The sequence below is a fragment of the Pocillopora damicornis genome, chromosome 12 (genome assembly GCF_964200805.1).
Source record: "Pocillopora damicornis chromosome 12, jaPocDami1.2, whole genome shotgun sequence".
Classification (NCBI taxonomy): domain Eukaryota; kingdom Metazoa; phylum Cnidaria; class Anthozoa; order Scleractinia; family Pocilloporidae; genus Pocillopora; species Pocillopora damicornis.
The window spans coordinates 8,339,479-8,359,387 of NC_142681.1; the positions used below are offsets into that span (position 1 = coordinate 8,339,479).

The 19,909-nt window shown below is 38.5% G+C and overlaps 4 protein-coding genes across 5 annotated transcripts in view; 1 reads left to right on the top strand and 3 right to left on the bottom strand.

Moving 5' to 3' along the window:
* Positions 1-2,709, bottom strand: part of LOC149036343 (uncharacterized) — a 4,254-nt gene extending 1,545 nt beyond the window's left edge. The window contains exons 1-4 of the mRNA XM_089189820.1: positions 2,667-2,709; positions 2,162-2,256; positions 1,090-1,267; positions 330-476 (exon numbers count right to left, since the gene is read on the bottom strand). Of these exons, the coding sequence (XP_089045946.1) occupies positions 330-476; positions 1,090-1,267; positions 2,162-2,209 (373 nt within the window). The 5' untranslated portion in view covers positions 2,210-2,256; positions 2,667-2,709. The remainder of the gene's footprint in view (positions 1-329; positions 477-1,089; positions 1,268-2,161; positions 2,257-2,666) is intronic.
* Positions 1-5,522, top strand: part of LOC113669195 (counting factor associated protein D) — a 13,796-nt gene extending 8,274 nt beyond the window's left edge. Inside the window, exons 7-9 of the mRNA XM_027185197.2 lie at positions 2,871-3,029; positions 3,986-4,181; positions 4,770-5,522. Of these exons, the coding sequence (XP_027040998.2) occupies positions 2,871-3,029; positions 3,986-4,181; positions 4,770-5,128 (714 nt within the window). The 3' untranslated portion in view covers positions 5,129-5,522. The remainder of the gene's footprint in view (positions 1-2,870; positions 3,030-3,985; positions 4,182-4,769) is intronic.
* LOC113669196 (cathepsin S) lies at positions 5,478-13,235 on the bottom strand. Its single transcript, XM_027185198.2, has 9 exons — positions 12,513-13,235; positions 11,816-12,000; positions 10,681-10,921; positions 9,824-10,022; positions 8,993-9,198; positions 8,126-8,217; positions 7,508-7,666; positions 6,946-7,141; positions 5,478-6,176 (listed from the first exon to the last, which is right to left on the bottom strand). Exons 1-9 carry the CDS (start codon positions 12,817-12,819, stop codon positions 5,899-5,901), a joined length of 1,863 nt encoding a protein of 620 aa, XP_027040999.2. The 5' UTR covers positions 12,820-13,235; the 3' UTR covers positions 5,478-5,898.
* Positions 13,236-14,626: 1,391 nt separating this feature from the next.
* On the bottom strand, positions 14,627-18,950 carry LOC113669197 (transmembrane protein 65). 2 transcript variants are annotated; one of them, XM_027185199.2, is made up of 7 exons: positions 18,677-18,950; positions 18,479-18,523; positions 17,477-17,544; positions 16,818-16,872; positions 16,266-16,308; positions 16,044-16,149; positions 14,627-15,386 (listed from the first exon to the last, which is right to left on the bottom strand). In XM_027185199.2, exons 1-7 carry the CDS (start codon positions 18,903-18,905, stop codon positions 15,273-15,275), a joined length of 660 nt encoding a protein of 219 aa, XP_027041000.2. In that variant the 5' UTR covers positions 18,906-18,950; the 3' UTR covers positions 14,627-15,272. The 2 variants fall into 2 exon arrangements, with proteins under 2 accessions (XP_027041000.2, XP_089045944.1); XM_089189818.1 differs by lacking the exon at positions 18,479-18,523 and having other exon boundaries at positions 18,677-18,949.
* Between the last annotated feature and the right edge of the window lie 959 nt (positions 18,951-19,909).

The following is a 19,909-nucleotide window of genomic DNA, read 5'->3' on the forward strand; positions in this document are numbered from 1 at the left end:
CAAATCACTTTGTGATGTTAACTAATATTGTCGGTTTTTCCTCAAAATTCATTTTAAAAAATTGGTTTAATTTAACCAATCACTTTGAACCAGAACAGCATATACATATGTACTCTTATTGCTCCAAACCAATGGAGGAGCATGTGTAGTGCAGTACATGCATTTATTAATTAGAATTAAACTCCTCAAAAACCAGGGTACTGTCAGTTGTTATGCAGATAGGCTTCATTGCCCTAAGTAAGAACTGCAGACTACATATAATTAGGGAGAGTCAGAGAGAGAGAGAAAGAAAGAGAAAGAGAGATGTAATATTGCAACACTTGACTTACCATCTTCCTGAATCAAATTATTCAGCTTGCTCCTCAAGGACTGCAATATTAAAGCCTTGTCTTTAAGTGCCTTTTTTTTGGGCTGATCACCTGTAGACCCTGACTCCTTCAGTTTTACTTGCAGCTGCTTTGTGACCACAGCAAGTTCTAAATTAAATTCCATATGTCAAGTGTGAAAACAAGTACAATCATGACAACTAAAAGGTCCAAGGAAAATTAGGAATAGAGCTCACTGAGTACATACAGTTCTTTTATCAGTGCAGTGATAAAATTATCCTAAACATCACTGACTTGACCAAGTTCCCAGTTTAAATCACCAGACCTGACCCTTCTTAAATGGTACTGGCAGCTAGTATATTCACTGATGCAACATCACTGATTTGCTGGTATTCAATTGGAAAACATCCTAGTAATTATGCAACTGTGGCTCCATCATTAAAAGGGATACTAACTGATAAAGGCTTCCTTTAATAATTGCAATAATTATCTGGAGGTTTTAATGGCTTATTATAAATACCATTTTTAGTAGAACAAAATATATATATACATATATATATGAGGATAGTGAGCATTATGCATGCTCACTAGTTATTCTAGTTTGAGCACTCTGGCATGGCTTAGATGATCCCACATATGTGAGATCACTTGGGGTGGCTATATGGTCCTACCTCCATCCTAGCATCAGCACTGCACTGATGAGGCCCAGAAGGCCGAAACAGTACTGTCTGCAGATATATATATATATATATTAAATACCAACCTGTAATAACATGCACAATATCTTGGTCCAGTTTATGAAGCCTTTTGCCCTCTAGCTCCTCTGTCTTGTATAAAAACATGAGTACCATCCTTGCAAAGGCTGTTTTTGCTTTGGCATCTTTTTGTGCTGCAAACACCCTGATAGGATCAATCCACACTCCATTGCCTATTTCTTCCAACTGTGAATGAAAAAATAATTCTTACATATTTAATATGAGTAGGGGATGCAAATGAAGAATAAAAATCTGATCAAAAACACCACATATGCACATTGACTAAGTATTACAATAAAAAAGCAACATTGGAGCAGGCCAAAGGGGAGGGTATTTCCTAATATTTGCCTTTAGTTTTGTCAGTTGCCATTATTAGCCCTTTACACCTTAATTTCATTATGCATATTCTCCATACTGTTCTTTATACATTTCCTAAGGTGCTGACAAAGAGAATTTGTTTACTGATCAAAAGCTTCTTTTGTTGGTAATCATTTTCTTCATTTTTGTGACCTTAATGTGTGATTCAGGGGTGATATTGTAAGGAGAAATTAGATCTTAGTCACTCTTAGAGTTAAAAGGGTTAATGGCTGTAAGTTAGAGGCATATCTTTATAAATTGTTTAACTTCCTGTTAAGTGCCTCCTGTCTGGGTACTTTCCCATACCTCAGGATATCCTTATCCTGATTATACGCCTCTCCTGGATTTGGAGTTAATTCTTTTGCCATTGTCAAATTAAAAAAAACATATTACACAAAGTTAATATTAGAGATTTTCTTAGAATCAGGTGTCATCTTAACAGCAAATAATATCTTTCAATTAATAGGACTCTTGATTTATTTTGATGCATCAATGTCCCAACACATCAGTAGATAGAGATATACTTGGATATAGTGCTAATACAGGTCTTCACAACTACTCTTCCTGAACACTTTTTTTTTTAATGCTTGTAAGCCCTGGATATAAGTTCTCCTGTTGTTAAACCTATACTCAAACCTGTCACGGATTTGTATACATGAAAGGCTTATAAGCAAGATTTTGTGGTATATTATATATAATTATATATCTGTTAGTTCAACTAACCAGCATCTGCATATTCTGCTGATTTTTCCTTGAGGGACTCTTCTTCATCCCTTAGTCTTTGCTTTTCCTCTCTGTAGAGCATGTTGTGACAGCGACTACCACACAGAAATAAGAAAATAGTTTATTTCTGTCAATTCAGATGGTCAGAAATTAAATCGTTGATGCATGATTTTGTCTTTTCGCCTGCTCGGGAGTGGATAGTACTTGCGAATCACTTCCGAACCAATCAATTAGAGTGCATGAAAAGCACTATTCCCCTGTGTGGTGTATATCAATATGACGTACTCTAAAAAAACGGATTCTAGTTAAGACCAATCAAAGAAAAAATTGGGGTACTTCTTGAGGTATATTCACCTCTTTGGGTACTCCACAAAATAAGCACAGTCAACTCTTATCATAATAACTATTACTAATTTTTCTGAAGGAGCAGGAACAGTGTCTTAAAGCATTCAATTTAGCAAAGTTGTAATGCAGAAATGAAAAATAACAAAAACGATGCACATACCTTACTCTCTTCCCAGCCTGGGTTCGTCTTGTTTAGCGAGTGTAACCTGGGGAGAGCTTGGTGACCGAAAGAAACCAAAACGAGGCTATTAATAGTGGGGACCTTTCAAATTTATATAAGTACTTACGTAGTGAAAATGTCGATACGATCCTCCAGGCACGTTTTAAGACTTGTAGCTAAGAAAACAATTCTTATCACCGATAGACCGGAAAACTTATGGACGTGTCAGAACAGCAGCTGATGGACTGCAGCTGGGGGTTTGGTAACAGTGGCTGTCGAGGAGGTTACTCATGGAAAGCTCTCGTCTGGGCCAAGAGGCACGGGGTTGCCTCTAGTAGCAGCTATGGCAGGTACCTTGCTCAGGTCAGTATACTGATTTTTACTGACGCTCTTTTAACACCCACATGTTATCTAAAGAGACTATTGCGGTTATATGTTACATTAGGGACCTTAAGCAGTCAGGACGGCAACGCCAGTGAAGACTTCAATTAAAAATGAATTTCTGCCGTTAATTAGAATTTCAAAAATGGCTGAATGTGTTCACCGTCTCATACGGCGCCACACCTCAACTTCAGCATAACGTATAAAAGAGGCGTTGAGTTCCAAATGGAAATTAAAACAACTTGCCGTCGCGGTTTCGGTTTGCAGACGACGCAATTTGTGATGATTTCACGTTGTTGTTTTGCATGGGACGGCTATGAAATGTACAAAATTTTCAAACGCACGTGCTGAGCTATTGTTTTGTTAATTAAATCTATTGTTTTTCCATGTCCTCGTTGCCGTCGCTGTCGTGGTTTGCTTAAGGTCCCTATTAACGTAAGGGCGAGCACGCCTTTTACTTAAGGACAGGTGAAATTTTTGTATAATCAGAAGAAGTACTTGCCTGATTAATTATGATTTATTAATTGAATACTGACATTATGACATTCTAAGCTATTCTGTTCCTCTCCGACCTACCGATAATGATGGCAAATGCTACGAGGCCTAACTAAAAGCATATTAGTAAAATTTCCAATTGAACTAATCTGGGATTACATTGGTTTTGCTTTACTTCAATTTTTGATATGATGAGAAAACTCACGCCATCCTCTCAATCAATCAAATCCAAAACTGAAACCAATCACGAGTTGGTCGCCTGTGTCTTCCCGCGCTTTAGTTAGTTGGTTGTTTTTACTCTAAGTTCTCTTTGGATCTTAAAAGTTATGCTCAGACTTCTGATCGGCCGTTGTTATTACTTTGGTTTTGGTTTTATGACACTCAATCGAAGAGCGCCCTATCTGTTTATAGTCTGACAATATGCCTCCATGTTATACACACAGGAGGGATTCTGCCATTGTGCCAAAGAAGACGGTTGTGATGTGGTGAAATTCAAGCGAGTGGTGACTGTGAAGAAAAAAGACGCAGAGGCGTTGAAACATGGCCTAGCCAAGTTTGGTCCGGCGTCCATCGCTATCAGCGCCAGTCGAAAAACTTTGAAGTTTTACAACTCTGGCATTTATGATGATGAGGATTGCAGTGAGTAACACTCCACTAGTATATACACCAATTTTCAAAATAATCAGCCCTCCTGGAGAGGTTTTCTAATAGTTGTTATCGTCGTTAATCTTTAGTACGCAAGAGCATATTATTTCAAACGGGATGCTGGGATTTTAGGAAAACCTAAATGACCCTATAAGAACTATTTTCTCCACCAGCGGTATCATGTACCTATGGAAAAGAAGAACGGCTCGTAACAGACCCCAAGGATTTAATTCTTTTTTTTGAGTTTGAGTCGACCTCCTCAAACCGTTTTTTATCAAGAGGAATGTGAGGGAAGGTTAACGTTATTACGACTGAAAAAATAGAACAAACTTTTTGATAATGGATGGTACACAAGAGCTTAGGGTCGAGAGGGGGAAGTTTTGGGTGCACATGATCTCCTTTTTCAAATTTTTAAGGAAAAGGAATGATTTCAAAAGATAAAAGCGATCCCTCTCCTCCCTTCCATATACAAACAAGGCACTACTATGGAACCTCCCTACTAGACAAGTATTGATACTTTTGAAGCTCACCTGTTATCGGTAATGAATTTTTTTCCAAACTTTGGTTTTCTTTTTCTCTAAGGCACTCAAACAAATCATGGTGTTGTAGTAGTTGGTTACGGTGAAGAAAATGGTACCCCTTACTGGATAGTGAAGAATTCGTGGGGAAAATTTTGGGGCGAAGAGGGATTTGTTAAGATTGCTATGAAAGACAACTTATGCGGTGTCCTTACCAACGAGCCTATATTTGTAACCATGAACGAAACCCTTGATGACGCGGGTGAATCTTATCCATTCATGAGGATGAAAAAACAGAGTTTTGTGGATGTGGAAAAAAAACTCAACGTAACTGCTTTAAAACTTTCGCCATTTGATTACAAGAGATCAAGAATACGATTTGAGGAACTTGCTAAGGAGCCAGATAAAAGGACATTCTCTTAAATTGACGATGAATGTTTTTAAAACCGGCCACAGCCGATCATGAGATTATGAACTGTTTATAATCTCTTGAGCCGATTTAATTAAGTTTTCAATTCATTGTTCTTATTGGTCACTGTTTGGGGAACTGGAAGAAATACGAGGTAGCATGTTTTGGAGGTTTCGTCCCATTGCAAGTTCGCCACCTACTACCTTTACAACTTCGCCCCAACCTTTACCAGTTCGCCTTTTCTGCCGAAACCAAAGGTGATGGTTGGGGCGAACTTGTCTTCCTTGGGCGTGTGTTCTTTCATCAACGCCTTTTTTATGCCAAACGAGAGAATTGCAGTCATCAATATAACGAGGCTAACTGTTTCTTTGTAAACCAAACCTAATAAATTTTATTTTTGCCTATTTACAGTAACATGACTTTGTGAAAGTTAGAAAAAAACTGTAGTGCAGCCTAAGGAAAAACTAACCGCACCTAAGTTATTTCTAAGAATTTCTTCGCTAATCAGAACAAACAGCCGGTACTTAGCGCTGACTCGGCAGAACCTCACGGGAGGTATGACGACATCGAGACGCTTTTCGTCATCCTTGCATCCCTGAGAAGGGTCGTCAACTATTTTTCTAGAGGGAAACCGTATGCTCCAGCTTAGATCCTTCTATCCTCACGATGCCAAACTTGATTTTTAAAGGCTTGATCAATTCCTCGTATCTACCACTTGGTTGTGGATGAAAAGTACTTTAATACTCTGGGTCTCCACACTTTGATGTAAGACTTTCCATATTGCTTAGAATGGAATAATGCTCAATTCCTCTTCGGAATAGAACGTTATGCTCTGTCTAGGAACCTTGTTTAGTGTTTTCAGCGGAAACTCGGCGATCGACGAATCTTTTTTGATGGCCAACAAAGGTCCATTCGTCAATCCACATCTGTCATGATTCATGGCAATCTTGATGTAACCGTCATCACCCCAGAGGTGTCCCCAAGAATTTTTAATGATCCAATACGGAACGTTGTCGTCGGCACCATAGCCCACTGTTAATACAGCATGATTCGTCTTCTTTCCTATCGAAAAAAGAGGAATATGTAAGAAAACCTTTGATGTGTTCATTACACTTCCCTTTCGACACTTAGGTTTCGAGAAATGATTATCAATTCTGAAAGAGCAGTTTGAATTAATAAGATTTTGTGACACGGGCAGCGTTGACCAAATACTGAACAGACAAGTGAATCAAAGCACTGGCAATCTCGTTCTCAGTGTTCACACTCCCCTAATACCGTGCGGGCGGGAAACAAGCACCGCAAGGGATTAGGGGAGCATGACCTCTGGGAACAAGATTGGAACATCGGTGTAACCATCGAGTGCCAATCATGCGCAAAACTGATCTGATTAGACAGATCCTTTTGACGCCAAATCTGCTCAGAATGATTCCTATAGTCTTCAAGGAAATCAATTTCCTCTAAGGAAAATATCACCAGGTCCTCTAAACAGTATTTAGAGCAGCATGTGACCTTTTGAAAGATGTGACCCTGTTCAATCCTTTTCGCTTTTAAAATTAGCTTCCTGCGAAAGGAACTGCAACCGACGTGAAACGATTTTTCATGATGTTATTCATGAGATACCTCGCAAAATAACGTCCGGGTTTCTCAACTACTAGTTTAATAAAATACAATTGAAATCAATACAATTCGGCTTATCTTATTCATTTGTAAGAGATCTAATCTATGTTATCATCAGATTCAAGGTGAGAAAGCAGTTGCCATAGAATCGTTACATAAAAAACGAAAAGATCATGTCAATTGGAAGCTACAACAATTGGATTTTATAACTCACCACATTTTGGATCATCGTAAATTCCGTGGCTGTAAAACCTAAAAGTCTTTTGGTCCGAGTTCATCGAGGACACAATGGGACCATGAGTGACCAAGGCGACCTTCAGAGCGTCAGAATTGTTTTTCTTTACTTTAGAAAACCCGCTGATGTGAGTGAAGGTACAGTTATCTGATTTACCGCAATGACAGAAGCCTTCCTGCGAGGAATGTAAAAACTAATGAGGGGATAGAACTGAGAAGACTGCACCCGATTCAAATGTTCTCCCCGATCGAATACCGCTTCTTCAGGCAATAAGGGACTAGAGGTATCGCTAAACTTAAACAGGATCCTTACCCCGCGCAAGTTTCCGCGCAGTTTGATCGGGCTCGCACATCAGTTCGCTCTTATACTCAAGGGGAGAGAGAGGAAACGGTAAGAGTAACGTGTCGTACACATGAAAACTCAATGACCCAGTCTTAATTCGAACTGGAACTCAATGCAGAATCAAGCCTTTCCGTCTCCTTTTATCCAAAACGAGAGAAACTTAAAATCAAGGTTTCGCTTATGCTGAAAGCCAGCTCACCTGTGCAAGGTAAGGACCATAATCTCTCCTGGAAGCCACTCCATTACGTTTCACCCATCTCAGAGTCCTGTCCTGGAATCCTCCACGACATCCGTGATTCCCTGCGGGCCACGAGCAGTCAATCAACTGCTGGTTTGAGAGTTCGAGGAGCTCTCCAGTCTGGTCAAAGAAGAAGAGAAAAGAAACTGAAATGAAACAAAACCATCATATGTATATGACACAGTTGCAGCAGTTCAACCGCGCATGGTTGAAGTTGTACTTGACAATCGTTAAACGCGGTAAGTTACACGTTGAATGTGTCAGTCGTCTGCTCAACTAATTTTGCGCTAAGCTTGTGTCGGGGTAAAATTGTTCGCTTAGTCTTTTAGCAATAAAACTGCTACCTTGTAGTTAAAGAGCGACTGAATGGATACTCTTAGCAGCCAATCAAGACAATCAAAGGCAACGACAGATATTGGGAAAGGACTTGGACACCACACAATCAGCAAGTTGAGAAGAGTCAGAGCATTTCCAGATTGCTTCCAGAACTCAATTGAAAATCGTTTGATGAATTCTCATCTCAACAAAGCAAAAATTGCATTTAAAAAATGGAACACCGGAAGGATCGTCATGTGCTACCTTCAAAAAATGAGCTCCTTCCACTGCTCCAAGAGCAGAAAATGTCCAGCATGATCCACACAAACCTTGACTGTGAACACGAGTAACAGCACCTGATGTACAAAGAACGGAGAGAAAAGTAAGAAATATCCATATGCATCGCCTGAAGTCCCCCCCCCTCCCCCCCACCACTTACAGTACTAGTCTGAACATTACCTCCCCTCCTCAACCCTTAAACAATCGAAAAAGGTAACAGATGATTAGAAATAATTTCCCCGTGGCATAGCTAAATGAATGTCAACAAGTTTGGCCTCATCAAGCTAAGTAGCCGCATAGTACACTCTTCGAGTGCATTCCATTAAACCAAACATAAGGCAATCACAAGGGCCAGCCAGAGCAAAGTTACATATCACAAAGGAGCAATGGAAGTCCAAGAGTAAACATAAGTTTGTGGCCTCAGACAATTGACCGAGTCGCGATTGGTTTTTTAGTCTTAGCTTGCATCTGATAGTTGAGAGGGTATCGAAAGTTTTCCAGACCGATTAACAGAAAGGGGAAAATCAAACCCTATGCAATCTGATGCAATCCCGTACTGGCTGTGACACCAAATTGATAACTGCTCAATGTCGGAGGGAGTAGAACACGTAAAGAGATAAATCTAAAGTGAATCACTCTTTACACTCTAGCATCACTATCTCTATTCTCCATACCGTTCCATATACATTTCCTAAGGAGCTCCCTAGGAGAATTTGTTCAATAATCAAGAGCTTCTTTAGTTGGTGATCATCTCCTTTCTTCCTGTGACCTTAATGTGTGATTCAGGGGTGATATTGTTAGGAGAAACTAGATCCTAGTCAGTCTAAGTGGTCAAAAGGTTAACTTCAGTACCGTAATCTCTCCAGTCCAGTTGATGTGGAATGAGGTCTGTATGAACTACAGACTCGTTAAACGCCAGCGTATTAGACTTGGATTTCTTGAGTTTCTTTTCGTGAAGTAATCCTTTGTGTAAATTCACTTCCTGTTCTGTCATGTCAGCCATGTGATTTGGAGCTAATTTGTACTTCAGGTTCTCACGATTCTTCGAGCGAATGTATCTACAAAGAAAACCCTCACCATCGTCATCACTTCGAGTTTACGATTATTACTAAAAATTCTGTATCCTTCCCCTTCGCAGATGCTCTTGTATTCCCCTGCACACGGTTCTGTTCTGTTGTCTCAAAAGCGCGTGTACGGACTGTCGTTTGAGTAAGGGAAATGAAGAACCTTAGCACAGACGTTTCTGAGAGGCGAATGGTGACGGAAGTTAAGAGTTTGTCACCACAGCGCTTAGTACAACTCTTAAGTTTCTTGTGATTGGTTTGGTTTTCCTCACGTAAAAGCCTGCGTGGTAGGCGCAAACAGTGGTAAAGAGGAGGGGTAGGAAGGTACGAGAGGAACCCGCGAGAGGAGGGAACGCTTTTTCCTATGCTTCCGACATGGATAATTTGTTTAACAACCAAGAGCTTTTTTCGTCGGTTACAGGCTTTATTCTCGCGACCTTAACCTTTTGACCCTGAGGGATCAAAAGGTTGAGGATCTATTATACTTTTTGTAGCTAATACGCAAGACATCCAAATACTTTTACAAGAAAATTTGTGATGAGACACAAAGCTAGCAGCGTGCAAAGTACGCCGAAAGATCTACCAACACGATTGAAATGCATAATTATAATGTAAGTACCTGAGATTGTGTTTGAAGATATGTTTTCGTCGCTCGTGTTCCGGTGCAGTTGTGTAATACTTGCCATGTGTTGCCTTGTAGTCATCGTAAGTCTTGTCGAGCTCGTAATCTTTGTGATGTTTGAAGTGCATGTATTCCGCCATAGGATTCGCTAAATAGTGCGAACGTAATTTCTTCGCTTTCTTGTCGCAGCTCGAGTCTTTCAAAAAAAAAAAAATGCAAATTTTATTGGAGGCATGTTATGCATTCAGGACTTATAAACTAACTTTGTTTTAAAGACTAACATTGCGCATGCACTGATCTAGTGAGGCGATGAGTTGACTTTTCAGGATATGTGTGACACCTATAACTACTGCCGGATGTGAGAGTCCGCAGTCGCAGAGGGAAGAATAGGTCCGAACATTTGCCCCCGAGCGCTACTGTGTTGTAATTTTGTTTCCGTTTGAGCAGGATACTGCTGCTCTCACAGTGTCAATTTCTATCCACAAATAGAGTTTTATACGAAAAGCAGCCGAGATTCATGCCTACAAAACACCAACATAATCATTCCATTTGGTGAGGAATGTATCCCATCCCGAAGTCTTCTGCTTTCACTAAACTAGCTCTCCACTTTGTTTACAAACTTCGCGCTACCGCTTACCACCCCCTCCCCAAGAAAAACTGCGACTCAGTTACCAGTGATTCCCCCCATCCCACCCTACTTGAAACCTAGCACGTGTGCTTGTTCGAAGTGAACCTCAGTAATTCACTGTGTTACTTATGCGTTTTGTGATAAGCCATCGTAAATGCTTCTGTTTAGGTTAAGAAACAGGCAATTTGAAACTGCTCTACCCAATAATCTCTAAAACAACACTTACTTTTCGGCAAACTTAACAAGGATCTGTTAAAGCTCCAAGGCTCGAATGATATATAGTCCAACACGTAGTGATCGTAATGTGACGTCAGCATGTCGTCATAGCCCACCATCTCGTATCGCAGAGGTCTGTGGGGTGTGTTTTTGGTTACGTAAAAGCTGTATACATTGCTTTTATTGTAACGTTTGTATTTTCTCTCGTATTTAAAACATGGCATTCCTCGATGCGTTTCCTCGGAAACAAACTGAAAAAGGAACTTAGAGTTAATTGTCGTGCATACCACTATATGTAACTTGTTGTCTTCTTTCTTCTCCGCCTATTCTTTTGAAAGTTTCAATAAGGTCGAGGTTTTTCATCGCATAAAAAAAATTATTGAATATTTTTTGGAATTGAAATATTCATTAATAAACTCGTCAGTGCGACCAGCTTGTTGGCAAAAGGACATTTGAAGTTTTGGCAAAATTAAGATGAAAACATTAACGTGATCAACCATTGAAATTGTTACGAAGGGAAGTCATAAATAGGTTTAAGGATAATGTTCTACAGAAGCAAAACCGTAGAATAACATTATTATTCTGGGATTCAACCCCTTTGACCCCCTTGAAGTGATAAGCGTCCGATTTTCCCCCTAATATCAGCCCTGAATCACATATCAAGGTCACGAAAATAAAGGAAATGATCACCAATAACAGAAGCTCTTGATCGTTAAATAAATGCTCCTTATTAACATCTTAGGTAATACAGACCAAAGAGGAGACTATGCATACTGATGTTAGGTTGTAAAAGGGTTAAAGCCGACGTAGGAGCAATGTACAACAACTTTGCAGCAAGTCGTGTGATGCGCGACAAATTAAATTTATTCAATGATGTACAAAGATACTCAGCGCAGGCACAAAATGATGTTTCATAGTAACCCATTGTGGTACAAGAGAAAACCCTACCACCCACCCCTCCTCCAACAACCCTGGGATCCCATTTCCCGTACACAGACTTCCCACACACAATTTATTATCATCTTGGTTCAAGATTAAGCGTTGCATTCTCCTCCAACCAACACCTCTATCAAGGTGAGCTTAATAGAAATACTTGAAAGAGGTGTACAACACAGTCGACAGCAAGCTTACTTATCGGTTCGAACCTTAAACTCCGACAGATTTGTAGGTATAACGCTCTGTCCTGCACGCGGGAGCCATTTTGGAACTGGTTTGTACCAGCAGCTCATGAAGTCCTTATTGGAAGGCTTCATCTCGGAGTGCATGGGTACGATCTTAAACAAGATGCCATGCTTACCGAGGTCTCCGCGTTGAATTGTTTTGTCCATACCTAAGGTAGTAAAAAAATTGAGAAATAAACATGGAATGCTAGATTTAGATATGAGTTCCTTATGCTCACGGAACTGCGCCAACATTTGTTTGAGATAATACGAGGTCGGATATATCCAGGATTCTATCGAGACAATATAAAGTCTTCTGTTCCTTTTTTCTAACTCTTTATAACTAATTCATCGTTTCACCAAATCTGTTTTCTTTTCCCTCATTTATTTGTTAGGCAAATTCTCCTTGTCATCACCTGAGAAATGTATGGTAGTATGGAGAATATACATACTGATGCTGGAGTGTAAATTATAAAGGGTTGTTGATAATGGAATAAATCTTAATAAAATACTAATACTAATAGAGAGCATCAATACTGCAGATTACCCGCAAAACAAGCAAATTTATAACCAAAATATAAACATAAGAAAGAAAAAACAAACTTAATTTTTAGGTTGTAATTGTTGGGTTTTACAATTCAACGGTTCATTGAACATTTTTCAATCATTTGCATATACGTACCATAATAATAGTCAATTCTACTCATATTCCTGTCCCCAGCAAACCACGCCTCAAAAGGCTCCACGATATCATCGAATGGAAGAGTGAGGAGTCCTGTGGCATGATAGTGACGAGGAAAATACTCGTCATAAAGTTCATCATAGTCCCCGACGATGTCGTGCTTGACGAGAGTGAGATCGGTGTCCTGTGACATCTTGTGTACCTCCAAGAGCACACCTACAAGTCCGGCTAAAACCATTAAAACTGATGCCACAATGAGTATTCGTTTTCCCATTGCTGTGATATTGTTTTCCTTCTTGTTTTTCATCGTTTCGTGTTCACGAACGTAACATCTGAAAATGTTTTGCTTTTGTACATAAACCTGTCTGCCAATTTAGCACCTAATCACTCTCCGCTCGATTCAATTCAACCGGTCCACCTTCTGTCATAAGTATTCACTTTTCAAGACAATAATCCTTCTTTGAAATCTCTCAGCAACAACTGAGAACTAATACTTTTCTTAGTTTTGCCTCACGAAAGCACAGCAGTTCACTTTACTCGACGACGCTTGTAATACTCCTTCCTTTCTGCCAACTGTTGGCAACAGTCGTTCATCTCTCATTCTATCTCTTCATTTCATAAAAATCAACGACCATTTTCTCCTAAATTGAACCAACGTAAAAAACGAACATCGTCGATCGCGAAGAAGCAACCAGTGCCAAAGACTTCCTGAAATAAAATATTAACTACTTTCCAAAAAGCAGGAAACTCATTTGTCAAAAACACAACAGTGTCGTGTATTGTACCTGCTTGAAGTGTTATTAGTTTTATTTGACACTGTAGACACTTTTCACGTAAACTTCGCCATGTCCCGTTTAAGAAACATCTTCTGGTACCTGCAGTATTGTGAAATCTTCTCCTACAGTCAAGTCCAATAACAAGTGTTTATTCGCACGCCTCATTAGTCCAGCCGGAACACGCCTATTTAAGATCTCGTGAACACCCACCCGCTCAACCTCTGGTTTTTGTTTAGCTTAACCTTTTCGATGTAACTCAACCACCCTCTCTTGAAAAATAAGCGCTAAAATTCTAAGTCAATCTGATATCTATACTGTGAATCAACGGTAAACATTCGGGTTATAAGACCGCCCCAACCCTCGACCCCTCTCCCATAAGTGCTCTCCGTTCAGGCCCGTCTAGAGGGAAAAAAAGCTGAAAAACTGTTTGTTCAGTTTTAACTACGCCTTCCCCTCCGCCCACAATCTCGTGAGCCCCACCAGTTAAAGGCCCATCTACATGTTAACAACAGTCAAAAGGGATCGTCTTTGAAGATAACTGAGATCAGAAGCCCACTTTTTCTCAAAGTCAAATTCAGAGACCTGTAAGGGCATGCAGTGAAAGAATACCGTGAAAAAAACGGAGCAAGATTCCTGCCTGTCGCTGCTCCAGAACTATGGAACGATTCCCTTTTAATTTATGACTATGCTCTCTGCCGGTATTTCTTCTTTTAAATCTAAAATTATAACTTATCTTTTTAAATCTGCTTTTAATCTTAGTCACATATTCTACTCAGAGCTATTAGAATAACTTGCCAATAAATAAATAAATGGATATTAATTTAATTGACTACTATGCCAAGGGGGCTTTTCAGGGCCAATAGAAAGACCAATGACCAAAATATTATAATTAAACTCAAAGCTATTTCCAGAGTTAGTGTAGCCAGAAAATTCAAACTCAAGGTAACTAAGAACAGATCCAGGGAGTAGCATGGCAGAGATTTTGACCCAGGACCAACAGATTGCATTTCCAGTGTCCTATACACTCAACCACAACACTGCATCATGTTTTCAAATTGATTTGCCTAACTTTGATGTACCCATTGGGAAAAAGAGGAATCAAACCCATGGCCTTTAAATAAGTACTCTTCATCCTCTATCACATGACCCTACAACATCCAGTTATTTCTGGTCCAAGGTGGCATTTGTGGAGACATCTGACTATCTGGTAAGAAGTAGCCTGCTGTATTCACTGTGTTCTTTCATAAAATCCACTGAAATGAATAGCAATCTACATGACCATCTACAAATGTAACCACATTTCCATTTGTTTGGATCAAAAATGAAAAAACCAACCAACACAGTGTATGGTAATTTATTAATTAAATTTTCACATTTTCCGGTAAAATAATTTAAATATATATGTTAACTTTATGTAGCTTTGAGCAAGAAACCCAACTATAAATTATATTGCTCAACAGATAAATTCACAGACCTCTGAGTGATGAAAAAGTTCTAAACAACAATAAAACCTCAGTATCCCTAAGAAATGCGACTGGCCATTACCCAAAATGTGAGAGAGGTAATTAGCAACTAATGTTTGCAAAAATACAATATTTTCATAAACTGTCCAAAATAATGTGAAGAGTTCTGTGCGAGAGTAAAACTCATATTTTCTACAACCTGACAATTTGCAAGGCTGTGAATGGCTAATTTTTTAAAAGAATTCCTGATTGTGAATTGAGGATTCACAATGGCAAGTCTACCATGTATATCTACAGTGATAAAAGGAAACCCATTTGAAACTAATGACAATTATGCATTTGTCATTGCCTCTGTCGCAGGTGCTTGGCAAGAAGACAAACAACATGTGTGAGAGATCATCATGAAAAAGGCCCATGAAAAGTGCCAACAGCATTCATACTACATCAAACCAGGCATCTTTACACCAGGTTAATTTTGTCATTAAGCAATTTCCATAATTATACTTATATTTTTAACTACTTTATTGTTTAATTTCATTGTGTGTTGACTTTTCTTCATGGTCTTCTTTGCTGTTGTAAAAGAGTAATGGAAACATCCCTACAAAACATCCTACAACAATACCCAAGGCTCTTCCCTGAGAAAGAAAAGAACTAAATTAGAGAATGAGGAGAGAGAAATATTACAGTGCTTCACAGTTATATCACAGTCTGCATTAATTACTTCCTTTGGAAAGCAAACAGCTACCAATCCACAACAAAAAATCACTAAACACAGTTCAACTTTTTAATTATCACTAATGACAGATTACCCTTTCTATCTTCCTTTCTTAATTTGTTTTTTTTTTATAGTCTGCAATTAAACCTTCTCTACCAATCTGTCCATAAGTTTTTTTCTATCTATCTGTTTAACAGTCTGTTAAACTGTTGGCTATCATCTGTCTGTCAGTCTGTGTCTGTCTGTCAGTCCATCTATTGCTCTTTCTGAACATCATGATTGTGACTACCAGCCCATCTGTCTGTCGGGCAGTCTTTCTTTTTGTCAGTCCATCTTTTCCTGACTATCATTTTGGCTGTCAGCTCATCTGTTTGTCTTTCTGTATGTCTGTCTGTCTTTCTGTCAGTCCATCTGTCTCTCTTTCTGTCTGTCTTACACCCTCTTTAACTGTTGACCAGCTGACGTCTATCAGTCTGTCTCCTAATCTGTTTTTTTAACAGAAATAGTGGAAACGTAACACCTAAAACAAGGTTTCCAGCATTCATTTTTTCCCCAATAAATTTTATGCAACCCTTACCAAGTTTGTTACAAATCTTGTCCTTGGCATCTCTGTTTGTTTTGAACTAAGGTTAGGGCTCTCAAAGCCAAGTCTGTTTGTTGCTGCCTCAACATAGTGAGCTAAACTGTATCAAGTATACCAAATAGAGAGTCATAACTGAATACAATGAGAAAGAACAAACTCACAGAATCAAAAAAAAATTGAAAATAAATTTTTTCTTCCCAAATTAAATGCAATTACCCTATTCCAGAGACATCAGACACAATATTACCAAGGGCTGCAGCTGAAATTCAAAATCAAAATTTAGATATTTCTCATTACCAGGTACACCAAAACCCCACACATTATCCCTTTAACTCCAATGAGTGACCAAGACAGAATTTCTCCTTACAATATCAATACAGTATCAACCAGATGAGTGATGAGAATGAAGAAAAATATCAATTTGGGGATTATTGGTTAATCCAATTCCAAATTCTCTAAGATAAGCTCATATAAATTGTATGGCAGACAGTAAGGAGGATTACTAATGAAATCTTTGGAGTTAAAGGGTTATAATTGTTATAAGATAACCACTAACAAAGTCAAAAAGAAAATAAGGAATGAAACACTATCATGCACTAGACTCAAACAGAACAACTTGCTTTTGCCATGAAAAGCACTGGCTCCTCACTAGACCTTACATTGCTCATTTCTATTTGGCAAAATTTTGCTGAGATATGCACGCACACATTTAAATATCTTTATTTTATTCAAAAACATATAAAACAAAATTACATGTTCAAATCAAACCTGCCATTGTTGAAATCCCTAGGGTCAGTCCAATTGTCAAATCTATGTATTCTCCCTTAAAACAGATAAAAGATGGTAACATTATTAGGTAATTGTGAAAAACAGCTCCCTCTCTTGTTAGAAAGGAAATTTTTGCAACTCCCCACACATAATCCATGTATACTTCAGCCCAAGAAAGATTTCACATCCATAAGTGCCAAAATGTGTTATATCCCATTAAAAGCAGACAAACACAATTACATGTTAGTGGCACCAACTTAAAGTAAGTCCTGATTTTTCATTCCCAAAATCATTGTAAAGCAACCCTGTGTCAGTAAGAACTTCTATTAGATGGATGCAAACACTGTAATTGAGTCCATTAGTGACGTTAGCAAAGGTCCTCAGAGTCTCCTCTTGATGCAGGCTCCATTATCTTTGGTTCTTGTGAGAGGGTAGCAAAGGATTTAATATACGAGATGTGTGTTTAGCACCAAGGTGAGATTAGCAGTTTTTCCTTTTAAATTTGTGATTTAGAACTGATAAAGGAACGCGCGACCCATGAATTTTTCTAAAATTTGTTGATGAAATGGGATCAGAGACCCCTCTTGCAATTCCCCCAAAAATAAAAAGCAGACCATAAGAGCATTTATTATGTCTCATATCTGGTGCATTGTACTCACAGCAATTATCATAATGGCATTATCCAAGAACCCAAATCCAATAAATGGAATGGCATTATGAAATGCAACTGAAAAAAAAAATTATACCAATGAGTAAAGAGAATAACAAGAAACTTGTTTTTGCTTAAGACAGACACTCATTAATGGGGGAAAATTTCCCATCAGCAACCATCATCAGTAACTACAATTAGAAAGGAGTGTTACATGTCGACCATAATATTCAAAATTTTCCTGCAAACACTGATACATGTTACCATGTTGTAATTCACACTATACAAAAACAAAACATACACCATACAACTTTCACAAAAATTGACTTTTTCATATTACGTGTAATTAACCATTTAACTCCCAAGATCTGATCTTTAGTTACGAGAATTTGCAATCAGATCAAGAGAGCAACTTCTACCAGATAAGTTTGAGTATTCTCATTACATTTTTGCTGCCGCAAGAAGGATTTCTTTGTATTCTTCAGTTTACAATGTACCCCCTCCCCTGGTCCCCTCCCAATTTTTTTTTTTTTTTTTGACAATTTAATATCAATTTGCTTTTACAAACTGGAGACAAAGGTTGCTAAAATGGACAACCATCATCCAATCATCCATAGCAAAAAAAAAAAGAATCTCAAAAGTACAACAACTCCTCAAAATCCATTTGTAAACCGTCAAAGAAAAATATATAAACTAGCCTTAATCTGTGAAGTTTGGGGAACTGCATAGGAGACCAGGAGATTTCTTATGTGTGTATGAGGCACCAATAACAATTCAAAGAGTTGGCATAATCTTCTCTTATAATGACATAGCAAACTCTGTCCCACTAGCCACAGCGGCACAGTTACCCCCTTCATTTTTAGTGGTACTTGTCCCTTTTGGTACACCATACCTCATTCATGCACGCATAATTTATGCACGAGTTGATACAATTTTTTGTTTATCCAGGGTTGTTTATATGAGCATGGAAACCAACCGTTCTGGACATTATATACAGATGACGTTACATTACCTAATCTTAATTGTTTAACTGAGGGAGGATTTGAGTTTTCCTTTCCTATTGAATAAAAGGAAGACAAAAAAAAGAGAATAATTATGGACATATTGATACACACGCATAACCCACGAACAACGTTGTGCAAAGCAAAGAAATGATCCATGGAATAATATGTCATATTTTTCGGGTCAGTATACGCTCATTTCATACTACCTGTGTCTTCATCAGCTTGATCATGTATTCTTAGAGCTTCACGAAGCAGTAGGCGTTCTTCCTCGTGTAAACTGGCCACAAAAACATCCGCGCTTTGAGGCGTCGTAAACACGCTTATACCACCGCCTTTCCCCCTGTATATACACCGTCGTGGTACAATCGACGATTGCCGCTTAAAACAATGTAAAACACAATAAATATTCACTATTCTAAGCCGACTACGATACATAGTGTTAATTCTCAAAAAATATTTTCATATGTTAACTACTTTTTCTCAACAGTTACTTGATGTAAAACACTTGTAATGTCAAGTTGATTTAGCAGTGGTCCTCATAACCAATGAACTTTCCAGATTTAACTGAATGTGACTTAAATAAATATACAAGTTCTACATTTGTAGCCAACTGTACAGTATAAATAAATAATGCGGGCTACGGAACGAGAGAAATTAGGGCTTACGTACAGAGATTGTAACCTAGGCAATGTTCACGAAGTAGACTTCCTTCTTGTCCTGAATAATTTGGTATATTTTTGCTTTTTCCATTTTGTCTTTTGCATCCCAGTTTATGGGAGAGGGAAATAGTGGTGAGAAAGTTAACTGCTTTGACCTAAAAACTATTTTCCCTCTTCCACCTCCCCTTAACAAGAAAGTATGTTATTTTTTCTTGGTCAGGCAGAAAAACTTTCGTTTTTCAAAACAAGATCCCAAATGTGGTGTCTAAGAAAAAAGTTATCTGTTCTCCTCAGCATCAGTCATGCATGATACAATGATGTTTATAACATAGCTGGTAAATTTGTCTGATCAAATTCAATTACACAAGCGTGCTTCATATTCCTATTGTGCACGCTCATGACGTCAGCAAATGAATCCCTCAAGAAAAAAAATTTTCCATCGGGTTGAAAAATTTATAAAACAATTGGTTCATACGTCATCTGTGCATTCATTGAGATATGAAGCACATGGGAAGTTTGGAGAGCACTCAAGAAGCTAGAGTTGCTCTCGGCTACGCCTCAAGCAACTCTTACGCATCTTTCATGCTCTCCAAACTTCCCACGTTCTTCATATCTTGATGAACGCACGCTGACCTATGAACCAATTGTTAAGTGACTTTGAAGTTGAATATTGGATAAATATTATCATACCTCACATACATGCAGTTATTATATTCAACATAAACAGTCAGTGTGGTCACACCTGAAATTATAAATTTTGTCAAATTGTTTTCAGTTGAT

Excerpts from the sequence above, each read along its gene's own strand:
- LOC113669197 (XM_027185199.2), bottom strand. The coding sequence starts at position 18,905 with ATGTATCGTAGTCGGCTTAGAATAGTGAATATTTATTGTGTTTTACAT. Across the intron at positions 18,524-18,676 it reads TCAAGCTGATGAAGACACAG|GAAAGGAAAACTCAAATCCT; the intron begins GTAGTATGAAAT and ends TTTATTCAATAG. Across the intron at positions 16,309-16,817 it reads AGGGATTTCAACAATGGCAG|CTGCAGCCCTTGGTAATATT; the intron begins GTTTGATTTGAA and ends TTTGAATTTCAG.
- LOC113669196 (XM_027185198.2), bottom strand. The coding sequence starts at position 12,819 with ATGAAAAACAAGAAGGAAAACAATATCACAGCAATGGGAAAACGAATA. Across the intron at positions 10,922-11,815 it reads CAAATCTGTCGGAGTTTAAG|TTTGTTTCCGAGGAAACGCA; the intron begins GTTCGAACCGAT and ends TTCCTTTTTCAG. Across the intron at positions 9,199-9,823 it reads ATCTTCAAACACAATCTCAG|ATACATTCGCTCGAAGAATC; the intron begins GTACTTACATTA and ends TTTTCTTTGTAG.